This window comes from Scyliorhinus torazame, chromosome 16 (genome assembly GCF_047496885.1).
Source record: "Scyliorhinus torazame isolate Kashiwa2021f chromosome 16, sScyTor2.1, whole genome shotgun sequence".
Taxonomy (NCBI): domain Eukaryota; kingdom Metazoa; phylum Chordata; class Chondrichthyes; order Carcharhiniformes; family Scyliorhinidae; genus Scyliorhinus; species Scyliorhinus torazame.
Genome location: NC_092722.1, coordinates 125,426,076 through 125,443,440, shown reverse-complemented (window position 1 = coordinate 125,443,440; position 17,365 = coordinate 125,426,076). Strand labels below are relative to the sequence as shown.

Below are 17,365 nucleotides of genomic sequence, written 5' to 3'. Positions count from 1 at the left end.
TCCTGTCAAGATTGGAGTACCTCCCCCAGGTCCGCCTCCAACTTGGTTTTTCTCTACCGCTGATTTTCTAGGGGCTTTTCCAGCGCAATATGCTGGACTCAGACAGTCTGATTTCTAGTTTAACGAGGTTAGGCTCTTCTGTGGAGAATTTCAGTGTCTTCCAGCTGCTCCGGAGATGGCTGCTATTCTCACCTCGCTATGTTGATGGGGTGTTAATTGGATTCTGCTCTGGTGGAGGCCAGGTCATTTACATTTGCATGGGGCTATGACCATCCCATTGTCCTGCTTGCATGCAAGCCTCCTGTGTATTCCCGTGCCCCTTTGTCTGTGTCTTGATGTTATCTTGTTGTCTGGCTCCTTCTTCCTTGTAGCTCCTAGGGGGGTGTTTGTAAATATTTATGTACTTATGTCCCTACTCAGCTCAGCGGGCCAAGCCTGCTGGGAAAACTGGTTCTGTTATCTTGGCTGAAAAGTCAGTTTACAGTCTCTGAGTTTTTCCAAAAGGGCCGAATTGCCCGAAACCTTACACTATATCCCCCTCCCCCGTATCACCTGATCACTGCCTGATGTCTAACCATGCATGCTTCATTGTGTATCGCAGGACCAAACGTCCAGGCACCCATCCCCGCAGATGCAGACCGCCCGCAGGATGCCCCTCGGAGACCACAGGAGACGGAGAGACCCGCACCCTCCAGCATGCGACTCCCGCAGGATGCCCCTCGGAGACCACAGGAGACGGAGAGACCCGCACCCTCCAGCATGCGACGCCCGCAGGATGCCCCTCGGAGACCACGGGAGACGGAGAGACCCGGACCCTCCAGCATGCGACGCCCGCAGGATGCCCCTCGGAGACCACGGGAGACGGAGAGACCCGCAGCCTCCAGCACGCGACGCCCGCAGGATGCCCCTCGGAGACCACGGGAGACGGAGAGGCCCGCACCCTCCAGCATGCGACGCCCGCAGGATGCCCCTCGGAGACCACGGGAGACGGAGAGACCCGGACCCTCCAGCATGCGACGCCCGCAGGATGCCCCTCGGAGACCACAGGAGACGGAGAGACCCGCACCCTCCAGCATGCGACGCCCGCAGGATGCCCCTCGCACACCACGGGAGACGGAGAGACCTGGAGCAACAGGGAGACGACACCCCCGTCACGTGCGGGAGCGACCACCCAGCGACGAGGGGGGCAGCCACAGGCCCCCGTCACATCCGAGCCAGGACACCACTACCCAGGACACCACTACCCAGGACACCACTACCCAGGACACCCCTACCCGGGACAGCACTACCCAGGACACCCCTACCCGGGACAGCACTACCCAGGAAGACGAAATACCGGACAGTGACTCAGAGTGGATGGGTGGAGACGAACCCCCACCCCAAAGTGCCATGGACTCAGAGTGGGACGAAGAGCACGACACAACACCACTGCTGTCACCAACACCCTCCACCATTGCAGAAACACTCAACACGGTTGGGCACTTTAGTGATGAGGCGTCTGGTACACTCACTGGTGCGCACAACACAGCCGTCCCGGTACAGCAGGTGGAGGTAGGAGCAGCAGAGGGACCGGGCGGTCGGAGGGCAGCCCAGCCCAAGCGAACATCTGCTGCCCAGATGGATCCCGGGTTCCTGCAGTTACCACACCCACACATAGATCCGATGCAACCACCGACCCGGAGACGAGCGAAGAGGGTGACGGGCGGCTTGCGGCGGCTGCGGTCGCAGGTGGAGGAGTCCACCCGCGTCCAGGAGCTGGGAGTGGTGCCGGTCATGCGTGCCACCCAGGCTGACACCGCACGGGTGGCGTCCGCGGTGGAGGCAATTAGACACTGAGTAAGTTGGCACGGGTGCAGGGCACAGATGAGTTTTAGGGGCTAGGGCACGTGCATGAACTCGTTTGGTTATTAAAGTCAATGTTACACCTACCGAAGCTGCCTTTGTGCTCTGTCCAAAGTGTGCGGGGGTGTCATGTACGTTGAGCGCAAGTGTGTGTGTGAGGGGTGGTCTTACCTCAGCCCCAGGTGAGTCTGCCCCCTTCCCCCTGGGCCGCCATCAACATCCCCCGGGCAGAGGACGGGACCGTGCGCTGCAGTGTCACAGCCGCATGCAGGGATGGTCCGGGTGGATGGTGGTACTGTGGCCATGGGTCAGACATAGTCCAATGATGTAGAGCCAGGAGCTCATCGCAGGGCGGGTTGTCATCATCCTCCATGGCCTGCGATAGACACGCGTCCACCCACAACTGTGTGAGCCCGGCCCGTTGTGCCGCAGGTGGATCGGCAATGGGGGGGGGGGGGGGGGGGGGTGTGCATGCGGGTGGGGTGGGTGGAGTTGGGGAGGGTGGTGAGGGTGCTGGGTGGGTGGATGGGTGGGGGGTGTGGGTGGTCGGCTGTTGCCATGGTGTGCGGTCTGTGGCCATACTACCCGATTCCCACGCCCATCTAGTCAGTGAAGCGGGCGTCTATCAGTCTGTCCCGTGCCCGCTGGGCCAGCCGGTAACGGTGGACAGCCACCCGCCTGTGTCTAGCCCGTCTGCCCTGACCATTGCCCTCATCCCCCTCATCTGGGGAGGACTGGGCCTCTTCCTGCTGCTCCACCACTCCGCCCTCCTCTGCCTACGGCACATCGCCCCTTTGCTGGGCTATGTTGTGCAGGACGCAGCACACCACAATGATGCGGCCGACCCTATCTGACCGATACTGGAGGGCTCTCCCAGAGAGGTCCAGGCACCTGAAACGCATCTTCAGCACGCCAAAGCACCTCTCGATCACTCCCCTTGTCGCTACATGGGCATCATTGTAGCGGTTCTCCGCCTCATTGCGTGGCCTCCGTATAGGCGTCATCAGCCACGATCGCAATGGGTAGCCCCTGTCGCCCAGCAACCAGCCCCTCAGCCGGTGGATGGCGTCCCTCGTACATGCCGGGGATGGATGACCGCGACAACACGAATGAGTCGTGTACACTGCCTGGGTGACGGGCGCAGACGTGCAGGATCATCATGCGGTGGTCGCAGACCACCTGTACGTTCATCGAATAGGTCCCCTTCCTATTAGTGAACACGGCCCTGTTATCTGCAGGTGGCCGCACGGCGACGTGCATCCCATCGATCGCGCCCTGGACCATGGGGAACCCGGCCACGGCAGAGAAGCCCACGGCCCGGGCATCTTGGCTGGCCCGGTCCATGGGGAAGCGGATGTAGTGGTGCGCCATGGCATATAGGGCATCTGTCACTGCCCGGATGCACCGGTGCACCGATGTCTGCGATATGCCGGACAGGTCCCCACTCGGTGCCTGGAATGGCCCTGTTGCATAAAAGTTCAGGGCCACCGTAACCTTGACGGACACGGGGAGAGGGTGTCCCCCGCCAGTGCCACGCGGTGACAGGTGTGCCAGCAGGTGGCAGATGTGTGCCACGGTTTCCTGGCTCATCCGCAGTCTCCTCCTGCATTCCCGGTCCGTGAGGTCCTGGTATGACTGCCGGGGCCGGTACACACGGGGCGCCCTCGGGTGCCTCCGTTGCCGTGGGGCCGCGACGTCCTCCTCCCCCTCCTCGTCCTGTCGGTCAGGTGTCCCTCCAGCCTGGGCGGCTGCCGCCTGCCCCTCTGCGGCAGCCTGCGCCGCCTCTCTGGCACGCTCCTCCTCCTCCTCCTCCTCATCCAGGGCAACATAGACATGAGCGGCTGCCACCACGGCGGCCAACATCGCTGGATGATCTGAAAACATGACGGCCTGGTGGGGGGGAGGGGAACGACGACATGTCATCATTGCCCATAACCCCTCCTCCCCCCAGCCAGGTGGCATGGACCGCATGGGTCCAACTGTTGGAGGCTGGCACCTGGCCAGGTGGACCAACTCACTTGCCCTCCCATCCCCCTCCTCGGCACAGACCCCCCCCAACCTCCACCCCGGCACGGCACGGACCCCCCCCAACCTCCACCCCAGCACGGACCCCCCCCGATCTCCACCCCGGCACGGCACGGACCCCCCCCCCAACCTCCACCCTAGCACGGACCCCCCCCAACCTCCACCCCGGCACGGACCCCCCCCCCAACCTCCACCCCAGCACGGACCCCCCCCAACCTCCACCCCGGCACGGCACGGACCCCCCCCCAACCTCCACCCCAGCACGGACCCCCCCCCAACCTCCACCCCGGCACGGCACGGACCCCCCCCAACCTCCACCCCGGCACGGCACGGAGCCCCCCCCCAACCTCCACCCCAGCACGGACCCCCCCCCCAACCTCCACCCCGGCACGGCACGGACCCCCCCCCAACCTCCACCCTGGCACGGCACGGACCCCCCCCCAACCTCCACCCCAGCATGGACCCCCCTCCAACCTCCACCCCGGCCGGACCCCCCCCCCCAACCTCCACCCCGGCACGGACCCCCTCCCGGCACTCCCCCGGAGCCCAGCCTACTCTAACCACCCCTCCCCCCCCGCCGCACACACACACACACACAACCCGAGACACACCTCTCCCCACACATTCAGACTGCGGCCACGCCATTGCCTGCCCAGCGGCCAACCCCCCAGGCCGTCACTCACCTCCACGCTGGTCGGCGTGAGCCTGGAGCACCGGGTCACGCCGATGAAAAGGAGGTTTGATTCACGTCGACGTGAACGGTCATCACGTCGACGGGACTTCGGCCCATCCGGAAGGGAGAATATCGGCAGGCCGAAAATCGGCTGCCTTGCGCAGACCCGTGACATTCTCCGCGGCAGCGGCGCCATTAACGCCCCACCGACTTTTCTCCCTTCGGAGACTTCGGCAACCGGCGGGGGCGGGATTCACGGCGGCCAACGGCCATTCTCCGACCCTCTGGGGGGTCGCACAATGACGCCCAGGATTTTTACTTCGAAACACCAGACGATGCGTTGACTTTCATCAAGGAAGAAAGACTGGAGGTGAACTAAAGAACTGAATCCTTGGGGAGAGTATTGCAATGGCGGTTTGTTGACAATCGCTTTTGTGCTGGTTTGAATAAGTAGTGTTATGTGCAATGAGAGGCTATTTTGCTGGCTAAAGTTAACTTTGTCTTACTGGGATCTGGGTGGAGGGGGGTGGTTTCTGTCGCTCTTTTATGTGGTTGTTTTTCCACTGTTTTTTCTGATGTTTGTTTACTGGGGAATGTGATGCTTTGAATATGTTTGTCCAAGTGGGGGCAGAGGTGAGAGAACATTGGGGAGACAGACTGTTTGGTGCCATGGGTGGGAGCTATCAAGTCAGCTAGGTCAGCGAGCAGGGGTTAAGCTTGAGCTTGATATGGGGGGATGGGTTTCTGGTGCTGTTATCAGGGGGGGAGGGAGCGGAGTGGGGTGGATGGGGGGTGGAGCTGCTCTGCTGGCAGGGGAGGAACTGTTACTAGGGTACAAATGGGAGGTCGGGGACGGCGAATGCCCGAGGGCGGGCTCGAGGAGGCTGGGGACACGAACTGGAAGCTGGCCTAAAAAGGGTGATGGCTAGTCGGCGGGTGGGGGGGGGGGGGGGAGTGGGGGGGGGGCAGTCTGGTTACATGGAACGTTAGAGGGCTGAATGGGCAGGTCAAGAGGGCTCGCGTGTTTGCGCATTTGAGGGGGCTGAAGGCGGACGTGGCAATGCTACAAGAGACACATCTAAAGGTTACAGACCAGACTAGATTGAGAAATGGGTGGGTTGGCCAAGTATTCCACTTAGGGCTGGGGTAGCGATTTTGATCAATAAACGGGTGGCACTCGAGGCAGGGGGAATCGTGTCAGACGGGGGGTAGGTACATAATGGTGAGTGGGAAGCTGGAGGGGGTGCGGGTGGTACTTGTGAACGTATATGCTCCAAATTGGGACGATGTGGAATTTATGAGGCGGGTGTTAGGTAATATCCCAGATTTAGAGTCACATAACTTAATCATGGGGGGAGATTTTAAGACAGTCATTGATCCGGAATTGGACCGGTCAAAATCCAGGACAGGGAGGGTGCAGCCTCCGCAAAGGAATTGAAGGTGTTTATGGAACAGATGCGGGGAGTAGACCCATGGAGGTTCGCACGGCGAAGGGCGAAGGAGTTTTCATTTTTCTCCCATGTCCACAAGGTATACTCTCACATCGACTTTTTTGTTCCGAGCAGGGCTCTAATACCGGGGGTGGTGGATACTGAGTACTCGGCAATCACAGTATCGGATCATGCCCCACATTGGGTGGATCTACGGGTTAGTGTGGAGAGAGGACAACGTCCGCTATGGAGGCTGGGTGTGGGGTTGTCAGCGGATGAAGCGATCTGTGGGCGGGTGAACAAGTCCATCCAAAGCCACCTGGAAACAAATGATACGGGGGAGATCTCTGCAGCAACGGGTTGGGAAGCTTTGAAGGCAGTGGTCAGAGGGGAATTAATCTCTATACGGGCCCACAGAGAAAAGGTGGAACGGGCTGAGAGGGATAGGTTAGTTGAGGAGATACGCCAGGTGGACAGGAGATACTCAGAGGCCTTGGATGCGGGGTTACTGAGGAAGCGGCAGAGGTTACAGGCGGAGTTTGGGCTGTTGACTACAGGGAAAGCGTTGGGAAAGCTGAGGAAGGCAAGCGGGGCGATTTATGTGTATGGGGAAAAGGCGAGCAGGATGTTAGTGCACCAGCTCAGAAAAAGGGAGGTGGCCAGGGAGATAGGGAGAGTAAAGAGTAGAGGTGGGATCACGGTCCTGTGCCCAGTGGGGGTGAATGAGGTATTTAAGGACTTTTACAGCAAATTATATGAGTCGCAACACCCAGCTGAGGTGGAGGGGATGAGGCAGTTTTTGGGTCAGTTGAGGTTCCCGAGGGTGGATGAGGATCTGGTGGAAGCCCCAATTGAAATTGAGGACATAATCGAGGAGCTGGAGGGCATGCAGTCGGGCAAGGCCCCGGGGCCGGAAGGCGACCCGGTGAAATTCTATAAGGGGCTTTCAGAGATATGGAGCCAACTGCTGGTGAGGACATTTAATGAAGCAAGAGAGAAGGGAGTCCTCCCCCAACAATGTCGCAGGCCTCAATTTCATTGATCCTGAAACGGGAGAAGGATCCTGAGCAATGCGGGTCATACAGGCCAATTACTCGACTGAATGTGGACGCCAAACTGCTGGCTACGATACTGGCCACAAGGATAGAGGATTGTGTCCCGGGGGTGATAGGGGAAGAGCAGTCGGGGTTTGTAAAGGGCAGGCAATGCAAGGCCAATGTTTGAAGGCTTTTAAATGTTATTATGATGCCCTCAGAAAGAGAGGAGGTGGAGGTGGTGGTAGCGATGGATGCGGAGAAGGCTTTTGATCGGGGGGGAGTGGGATTACCTTTGGGAGCCACTGGGAAGGTTTGGGTTTGGTGAGGGCTTCATTGACTGGGTGCGGTTGTTCTATCAGGCACCAGTAGCGAGTGTACCGCTACTGTTTGCTCTGGCCATAGAGCCATTGGCCATGGCGTTAAGAACCTCTAGGAACTGGAAAGGGCTGGTTCGCGGGGGGTGGGGTGGGGGGTCGGGGGGGGGGGGGGCGGGGAGGCGGTGGGGGGGGGGGGGTGGAGCACCAGGTCCCCCTTTACGCAGATGACCTGCTCTTGTATATTTCAGACCCGTTGGAGGGGATGGGGGAAGTTATGCGGATCTTAGGGGAATTTGGTAATTTTTCGGGGTATAAATTGAACATGGGTAAAAGCGAGATGTTCGTGATCCAGGCAAGAGGACAGGAGAAGAGACTGGGAGAGCTGCTGTTTAGAATGGTAGGAAGGAGCTTTCGGTATCTGGGAATACAGGTGGCCCGGGAATGGGAGGCACTGCACAAATTAAACCTATCCCGGCTCATAGAACAAATGAAAGAGGACTTTAAGAGATGGGACATGCTCCAGCTTTCACTGGCGGGGAGGGTACAGACCGTGAAAATATCGGTCCTCCCCAGATTTCTGTTTGTCTTTCAGTGCCTCCCCATCTTCATCCCTAAGGCCTTTTTCAAGCGGGTGAATAAGCTTTGTGTGGGCGGGTAAAACCCCGCGAGTGAGGATGGTGTTGCTGGAGCGCAGTTGGGGGGAGGGTGGGTTGGCGTTTCCGAACTTTTGCAATTACTACTGGGTGGCTAATTTAGCCATGATTTGAAGTGGGTAGTGGGGGAGGGGTCAGTGCGGGAGCAGATGGAGGTGGCGTCATATAAAGACACAAGTTTGGGAGCACTGATAATGGCACCTCTTCCGTTCTCGCCGGCCCGATACTCCACAAATCTGAGAATCTGGGGGAAGTGGAGGAGACATAAGAGAGTGGAGGGAGCATCGGTTTGGACCCCGATTTATAATAATCATCGGGTTGTACTGGGGAGGCTGGATGGTGGGTTCTGGAGATGGCAAAGGGCAGGAATTAGGAGAATGGAGGATCTATTTATAGACGGGAGCTTCCCCAGCTTGAAAGCCTTGGAGGATAAATTTGAATTGCCAGCAGGGAATGGGTTTAGATATCTGCAGGTGTGAGATTTCTTGAGAAGGCAGGTTCCGGCCTACCCGCCGCTGCCGCCATGGGGCATACAGGACAGAGTAGCCTCCAGTACCTGAGTGGGAGACAGGAAGGTATCAGATATCTACCAGGAACTTTTGGAATCGGAGGACACTCTGGTGGAGGAGCTTAAGGGCAAGTAGGAAGACGAGCTTGGAGCAGAGATAGAGGCGGGCCTGTGGGCAGAGGCCCTAAACAGCGAAAACAGCGCCCGAGGAGAGAGAGCCAGGACAGCGAAAACAGCGCAGGAGGAGAGAGCCTGGAGATTTAAAAAGCGCGGGAAGAGAGAGACGGGACAGCGAAAACAGCGCCGGAGGAGAGAGCCGGGAGTTTTAAAAAGCGCGAGAGGAAAGAGCCGGGACAGCGAAAACAGCACCGGAGGAGAGAGCCGGGAGATTTAAAAAGCGCGGGAGGCGAGAGCCGGGACAGCGAAAACAGCGCCGGAGGAGAGAGCCGGGAGATTTAAAAAGCGCGGGAGGAGAGAGCTGGGACAGTGCTGGGAGAGGTGAGTGCACAAAAGGTGTGGCAGGAGTGCCTTTAGTCACGGAGTGCTGATTGGAACAGGGTGCATCTGAGTTTAGGTGAGTGACTGAGTGCTGATTGGAACAGAGTGCATCTGAGTTTAGGTGAGTGACTGAGTGCTGATTGGAACAGAGTGCATCTGAGTTTAGGTGAGTGACTGAGTGCTGATTGGAACAGAGTGCATCTGAGTTTAGGTGAGTGAATGAGTGCTGATTGGAACAGAGTGCATCTGAGTTTAGGTGAGAGACTGAGATTGGGTGAGTGTCGAGAGAGGGCTGTGTTTTTGTTGGTGTTCGGGTTTATCCTTGAGGTTGTATAAAAAAATGTTTTTTAAAAAATATTTAAATTAATTAACTAGTTGAATATGGCTGGACAGGTGATGTGCTGTTGCTGTATGATGATGGAACTGGTGGATCCCATTGAGACCGTCAGTGACCACATCTGCAGCAAGTGTTGGCTGCTCGAGGGACTTCGGCTCAGAATTGATGAGCTGACAGTGATGTTTGTCAGAACAGGGAGCCAAGTGAGTGGTATTGAGCAGTCTTCCAGTAATGATATGCATTGTAGCTTTCAGCCGGGTGACAAATCTGTGTGTGAATGATGCTCTTGACCAAACAGGGGCATGGTATTCAGTTACTGAGTATGAGAGAGTGAGTGCTGAGGTTCGGAGGGTGGTGGTAACATCACCCCATGTTGGGCCGGTTAGTTTGCCAATCGAGCTGTTTCTGGACTTGACCTTGGCTGTAGTTGTTTTTAGATGTTTCTGAAAGATCAATGCCCTATCCACTCCTAGATATGTTGGAATTGGGGGGTGCTTTAACTTGTAGCCATTCATTTGGATGTTGAGCTCTTTATTGGTTTTGGCATTGTAAAGATCAATATGCTGGATATGGTTTTTGCAGGGCTTGGCTTGAGTCACCATGTGTTGCAGTACTGTTCAAGTCGGCTGCTTGAGTTGCAAGGCAGATGTCGTTGGCATATACAAATTTTTGGCAGGTAGCTTTTGGAACATCATTTGTGTACACAATAAAGAGGCTTGGAGTCAGGATTGAGCCTTGGGGGGAGTCCATTGTTTTGTCTTTTCCAGGTACTTTTTGCCTCTCTGAGGTGAACTCTGAACCTTTGTTTGTTCAACAGTGTTCCGGTGCTTTCAACCGGGGGAGGACCCATGACAGCTTCAAGAGGAGGCCACTGTGTCAAATGGTGTCGTAGGCGGCATGAGGTCGAGCAACACAGCACCCGTCTTCAAGATTTTCTGAAAGCCGTTTACATCTATCCAGTTATTTAGGTTATATTAGAATTTGATGAGGACCCGGGTTTGAATCCCGGCCCTGGGTCACTGTCTGTGTGGAGTTTGCACATTCTCCCCGTATCAGCGCGGGTTTCACCCCCACAACCCAAAGATGTGCTGGTTCGGTGGATTGGCCACGCTAAATTTCCTCTTAATTGGAAAAAAAAATAATAATTGGGTACTCTAAATTTAAAAACAAAAATCAATGGGCAATGACTGTGCTGCCAACTCTGTCCTGAACACAGAGCCAAAATCTGCAGAAACCAGTGAGTTTCCAAATCCCCTCAGCACTCACACAAACCCCATCTGGAGTTACAATCAGACCCATGTTAAGTTTATAATTCTTTTAAACAAATTTGTATGATTCACAAATATTTATTGTGGCTCTGTCCAAATCTGTTGTAATTTTGTTCTTTTTCACACTCAGTAAACACTCTAAGGATATGGAAAAAAATGCTATTTATTTAGTTTACCAGTATGGTTAATATACCTGAATGAAGCACGAATATTTAGAATTACAATAAGATTATTATTTTAAAATTAAACACACATGAATAAAATACTCATTTGAAAAAAAGTGAAAATAGTATAACTAAAATGTAGCCGACTAAGCCTATTTATAGATCAGGGAGCATCAATACACTTTTCAAAATGTGTTTAGTTTTAGTTGGGAATGTCATTGTCGGTCTTGATGGAAAGGCGTAATTCACAAAGAGCACTTAGATATTCTTCATTGCCAGGATCGAACTCCAAGGCCTTTTCAAAGTATTGAATAGCTTCACATCTCTCACCATCCAGCTGGTGCAGGAATCCAAAAACACCAAGGGCTTTGCTTTCTCTAGGATTCCTGCGAAGCTGGCTTGCTGCTATCATCTCCAGGTTTTCGCGACATCTTTTCTGTTCTATTGAATCATAATTGACTTTGATTCCTTCCAGGAAATGGCTGATGGCATTTGATTCTGAGTTCTTGTGATTCAGTTCAAATAACCCAACCTGTAAACAGATTGCCTGTTTATTTTCTGGGCGTATACCTTCCAATGTCAGGAGATGGTTGTAGATCTCCTTCGCTTTGCGATATTCTTCATTTAACACGCAGATTCCTGCAAAATCCAGATGTGGCTTAATAGATGTCAGCGGTCGCTTTTCAAAAGCCTTTTGAAAATGATACTTGCAGAGTTTGAACAATTGAGCTTTTTGTTGGAGAGCAGCATTGCGAGGACCTTTGCTGTCTGGAAAATTAATCAGGTGATACAATTTGGTTCTGTAACACTGACCTATTTGATGGTGTAAGAAGGTAGAGTGTGGGGTAATTTCTAATCCTCTCTTCAGCAGCTCCATAGCTTTTTCCACATCTCCGGCCTTTCTGTAAAATTTTGCTGCATAACGAAGCACATATGGAAGATCAGGGGACTTCTGCAACGCTTCCTTAATTAATTCAAGCGCTTCCTCACTTTGATTGAATTGCTGTAATTTAAGAGCCAACAGCACCATGGCTACAGTGTGATCTGGATCAAGCTCCAGCACACGTCTAAACTGCTTCATTGATTCACTGGGCCCTTGACTCTCGGGGGTCCCAGAAAACCATTCCAAACGAAACAGAATAGTTGCATATCCATTATTCCAGTCTGTGTTATCCGGATCTTCCTCCAGAGCTTTCTTAAAACATTCCATTGCATCTTCATAACATTGACTATTACAACTCAACAGTGCCCAACCCTTCTCCCCGTACACTTCAGGTATCATTGCTGTGTACCGAGAGGCTTCAGGAAATTGTTTACAGATCCTCTCCAGCTTGTCGAGGTAGGACTGAGCCTCTGTCAGTTGTCCCATGTGATAATATACCCAGGCATAGTTTCCATAGGTGACGATGATTCTTTTATCAAATTCATCTTCATGATTCTCCCTCAGAATCTTTTCAGCTTCCTTTAAGTTTTGAATCGCCTCCTCACAGTTTCCTTGCAAACAGTTCACAAAAGCGAGTTGGTTGTAAGACCTGGCTTGATATTTCACACCAAGATCTATTGAATCTTGTAATCTTTGTTTGATATCGTCCAGGTCAATGTTTTCTCTCTGTGGAGCCCACGTGAATTGACATTGAAGCCAATCAAGCTTCACTTTCAACAAATCATCCTGTGCGTTACTGTAAGAGAAAAAACATCATCAACATCCATCTCAGATCCACTAAAACACATTCCCCCCATTTGGTTTCTCAGGAGTGCTCCTAAGAGCCTGTCTCAGTGAAAACTCTGATAACAAAGAGATGGGGCGGGATCCTCTGTCGGCCAACCGCAGAATCGGGAAAGGCGATTGGGTGGAGAATCGTTCGTTAGGCCATGCTCCGGTGCCTTGACTGCAGCGACAATGACTTCTATTCCGCATGTACAGGGCCTGCCCCGTTATTATCTGGGGACTATGCAATGCCCCGCCTCCTCCGAGAGGAATTAGAGATGGCGTGTTTCACCTACGGTCTGAAAATCAGGAAACAGGAGCCGGAGCCGATAAAAGAAAGAGAGGATGTAGGACATGCAGAGGCACGACCACGGGCTGCCAGTCCTGCCACTGGCCGAGGAGGTGGAAGGAGGCACTGCATCAGGCCTCCTGTCTGCCGGCAGCACCTATCATTGGAGGACATGCCGGAACGGGATGCTGCCGAAGACTTCAGTGGAGCAGGGGGACAATGCGACATATCTACATATCTGCCAGATCATGACGCACCTGGAACCTCAGGGGTATGGGGGAGGAATCCACTCTCAGTGGCCCTCAAAGAGACGGTCACCCTGAACCCTTACACAATGGGTCCTTCCAGGCGCTGAGTGGGGAATATCAGAGCTCGGTGCACAGGTGCATCTGCGCCGTCACGGAGGTCCTATTTGTGCAGTCAGCACAATACATCAAATTCAGTGTGGGGTGGGACGGGGTGTTCATTACTCTGGCAAGGCCCTTCAGTCGGTGAGCCTGGAGGCAATTACAGAGTCTCTTGCGCGGCGGCCCAAGTGCACACATTGTGTGGCGTCCTGTGCCTGCCCGGGCCCCATGATGGCCAGGCAGTGGGGTTCGCTGCCATTGCCAAGATCTCCAGGTCTAGAGGGTGAGTGACTGGATGCATGTTGCCCTACAAACACTGGCCCATAACAAACCAAAAAGGGTTCCACTCGATGAACGTGCATCTGGTGTGTGACCATCAGCTGCATATTATGCACGTCTGCACGCGATACCCGGGCAGTTTGCACAATGCCTTCACCCTGCCACACTCAACGGTTCCTTTTCTTAAATAAATTTAGAGTACCCAATTCATTTATTCCAATTAAGGGGCAATTTAGTGTGACCAATCCACCTACCCTGCACACCTTTGGGTTGTGGGACGAAACCCATACAAACACGGGGAGAATGTGCAAACTCCACACGGACAGTGATCCAGAGCTGGGATTGAACCTGGGACATACATATCAAGGACACGTAGCACCTGTTCCTTGAACAAGTTCCACATTTCACTTGTGTCCTTCCCTGCCAGCCTATGTTCCCAACGTATGCACTTCAATTCTTGTCTGACAACATGGTATTTACGCTTCCCCCAATTGTAAACCTTGCCCTGTTGCACGTACCTATCCCTCTCCATTACTCTCCTATTTCCTATTTCCTATTTCCTATTGTGGGGCGAAACCCATACAAACATGGGGAGAATGTGCAAACTCCACACGGACAGTGATCCAGAGCTGGGATTGAACCTGGGACCTCAGTGCCATGAGGCAGCAGTGCTAACCACTGTGCCACCGTGCTGCCCTGACTCGATGGTTCCTGACCCCTTCGAGGTGCACCCCTGGCTGAGGGATTGGCTCCTGGGCAACAGGGGTCACCCGCTACGGTCATGGCTGATGACGCCTAACCCAAGGTTTCAGATCAATGCGGAGACCTGCTACAACAACGCCCATGCAGCGACCAGGAGCATAATCGAGCAGTGCTTCGGCATCTTGAAGATGCGGTTCAGGTGCCTGGACCATTTTGGAGGGGCCCTCCAGTATAGAGCTCGGAGGGTATCCCAAATCGTAGTGGCCTGCTGCTCCACAACATCGCGCAACAGAGTGAAAGCGTGCTGGAGGACGAGGATAAACATCAGGCCTTGCCCGATGTGGAGGATGCTGAGGAGGGCCAGGATGGGCAGGGCCTGGGGCCCAGGCAGGCACAGGAGGCCGCACAAAGTGTGCACCTGGGCCGCCGCGCAAGGGACGCTCTAATTGCCTCCAGGTTCACTGACTAGCGGGTCTGTCCAGGGGCATGGACACCCCATACCACCCACCACCCCCCTCCCCCCCCCCAGCTTACCACCCTCTCCCATGAACCCTCTTCCTGCAACCCCGCTTCCCCCCTCCATTACCCTTGCTACGCCCTCCGTGGTTCCTATCTGCCTCACTGGGTGGCTGTAACAGCGGGTCTGGTCCATGGGATGGAAGATGATGACAACCCGCTCTGCGATGAGCTCTGGTACTCCGCACCATTTGCCAACGTCTGACTCCTGCCCAAGGTCGCACTTTCCACCGTCCACCAGGGTGGTCCCTGCATGTGAGCTGACCATTCCATTACACAGTCCCACCGAACCCTTATGGTGCTGGAGGTGGTGACGGTGGGGGGATGGTGTGGGCTGGAGAGGAATGGGAGTGGGGCACCAGAGCGGTGAACACTGGTTGAACTAGGATCCCTGGGCCAAGCCCACCACCACCGTTTGCCCATCTCCTCACCGCCCACAGCATGCCCTCTGCAGCTAGAACAGCCTGTCCCTCACACCCTTCTGACCGAGCAGCGAGGCAGGTTGACGCATCGTGAACAGATGTTTATTGTGAAACAGTGAACATATATGTCCAGGTTTGTGCCCGAGTCCCTAACGCTGTATTCCCGTGCCAACCTAAGTGGTGTCCACCTTTCTGGCCTTACAAGCCCTAACGAGTGGATCACCTCACTCTGGGACTGTGCCACATCAGCCAGTGACTGCCCCACCTCCCTCTGGGTCAGTGCCACATCAGCCAGTGACTGCCCCACCTCCCTCTGGGTCAGTGCCACATCAGCCAGTGACTGCCCCACCTCCCTCTGGGTCAGTGCCACATCAGCCAGTGACTGCCCCACCTCCCTCTGGGTCAGTGCCACATCAGCCAGTGACTGCGCCACCTCCCTCTGGGTCAGTGCCACATCAGCCAGTGACTACGCCACCTCCCTCTGGGTCAGTGCCACATCAGCCAGTGACTGCGCCACCTCCCTCTGGGTCAGTGCCACATCAGCCAGTGACTATGCCACCTCCCTCTGTGCCTGGCGCAGGTCAGCCAGCGCCCGGGCAATGCCGCCAATGCCCTCAGCCATGACCTGCTGTGACTGGGCCACGCTCTGGTGCGGCACTGCAATGTCCAGGTGATCTGGTACATGGCAGCCCTGTCCTGGGCCTGGGCCAACGCCCGCATAGAGTGCCCCAGGCTTTGGACATCTTGACCTATGTCCGATGCCTTCGCCCCCAAAGCCTTCATTGTGTATACCGCCCGTGTTGTGTTGGCCTGGGTGGCATGCATGGTCATCCCCACCTCCTGCCCCTGCGGGCGCTTGGACTCCTCCAGTGGATGTTTGCTGACACCCCCTCATGCTTTACTTGGCTCGGTGACTCCATTTCCATGATCAATGAGACCTGCCCTTTACGGAATGTTGAAACATGTTTGGACGGCTGCTGGACCTGGGGTCACGCCGTTCTCCAACCGTCCACCCTCTTGGGTTGTTTAGTCCGCAACAGATAGTGCCTCAGGAGCCTCTTCACTAACATGCTCAAACAAGGTGAGTATCTCTGGGATAGTGGTGGGTGTTGAATATAGCTGTATTGAGAAGGCATGATTGGATCGCAGGTTGGGGTGCTGGTGGTGGTGGAGGGAGGGTGAGTGTGGGGGTGGTGTGTGGGTAGGGGTGTTGCATTCTTTGTTTTTGTTCTTTCAGGATGGTGAAGGTTGTAGTGTTAACAAAGAATGGCAAGCAGTGTTTAACAAACAAAGCTAATTTATTCTACTAAACTGAATTAGATACACACATATTACTAAGGAATTAGATAAGTGAAGATTACACTGCTCTTCCACAATACTAAATTGTTCCATCAGTTCAATGTTCTATCACATCTATTCTGTTTGGCTCCCTTCCACTCAATCCCAGAAATCAAGGAGGCACGTGGGCCAGGATTCTCCGAGCCCGCGCCGGCTCAGAGAATTCGAGTTGACACCGAGACGGCCTGCGATGCCGGTCCAACGCCGGGACGCGATTCTCCGGCGACCGGAAAATCGGCGGTAATCGCGCACGCTGGTCGAGGCCGTTGAAAGAGGTCCCCGCGGTGATTCTCCGTGGTCGACTGGCCGAGTTCCCACTGGGGTCGTTCACGTATGGTTCCACCCGAAAGGAGCTCGGCGTCGCGGCTGCGGTGGCCGTCCTGGTGGGGGACAGGGGGATCAGTCTCTGGGGCGGAGCCTCCACGACGGCCAGGCCTGAGATCGGAGGCCACCGATCGACGGGCGCGTGCGATCTGGGGGGGGGGTGGGGGGGGGGGGCCTTCCTTCTTCCACGCCGACCCGCTGTGTGGCTCTGCCATGTTGTGCGGCGCCAGCGCGCAACTGCCGCCGATCCTCCGGTCGCCGGAGAATCGCGTCCCTGCATCGGAATGGCGTTGCAGGCCGTCTCTGCGTCAACTCCGATTCTCCAAGCCAGCGCGGGCTCGGAAAATCTCGGCCTACATGCTTCCTTGACTTCAGGGATTGAGTGGAAGGGAGCATGCGCGGACCCATGGCGAGCAGTGCTGGGCCGCCTACGACAGCTGGAGCAGCGCGGAGCACTCCAGCGCCGTGCTAGTCCCCTGTGGGCAACAGAATCATTGGTCCAAGAGGCCTGTTGACGCCGATGTGAAACACTCCGGTGTTTGCGCCGGTGTCACCACTTAGCCGCGTTTTCAGAGAATCCCGACCGTGATATTTATAAGGTTGCTCTACCGCACGATCTAGTTACTAGAGTAGTAACATTATATTGACCCTTTGTGTGCTTTACAATGTCCACATATTGTGACATGTG

The 17,365-nt window shown here is 55.1% G+C and overlaps 1 protein-coding gene and 1 long non-coding RNA gene across 2 annotated transcripts in view; one reads left to right on the top strand and one right to left on the bottom strand.

Annotated features, from left to right (window-relative positions):
- LOC140393048 (uncharacterized) overlaps positions 1-17,365 on the top strand; it is a 49,200-nt gene that overhangs the window by 18,800 nt on the left and 13,035 nt on the right. The window contains exon 2 of the long non-coding RNA XR_011935478.1: positions 10,138-10,288. This is a non-coding gene — a long non-coding RNA (uncharacterized lncRNA). The remainder of the gene's footprint in view (positions 1-10,137; positions 10,289-17,365) is intronic.
- The window catches only part of LOC140393047 (interferon-induced protein with tetratricopeptide repeats 5-like), a 29,509-nt gene continuing 22,877 nt past the window's right edge, over positions 10,734-17,365 (bottom strand). The window contains exon 2 of the mRNA XM_072478999.1: positions 10,734-12,431. Within this exon, the coding sequence (XP_072335100.1) occupies positions 10,955-12,431 (1,477 nt within the window). The 3' untranslated portion in view covers positions 10,734-10,954. The remainder of the gene's footprint in view (positions 12,432-17,365) is intronic.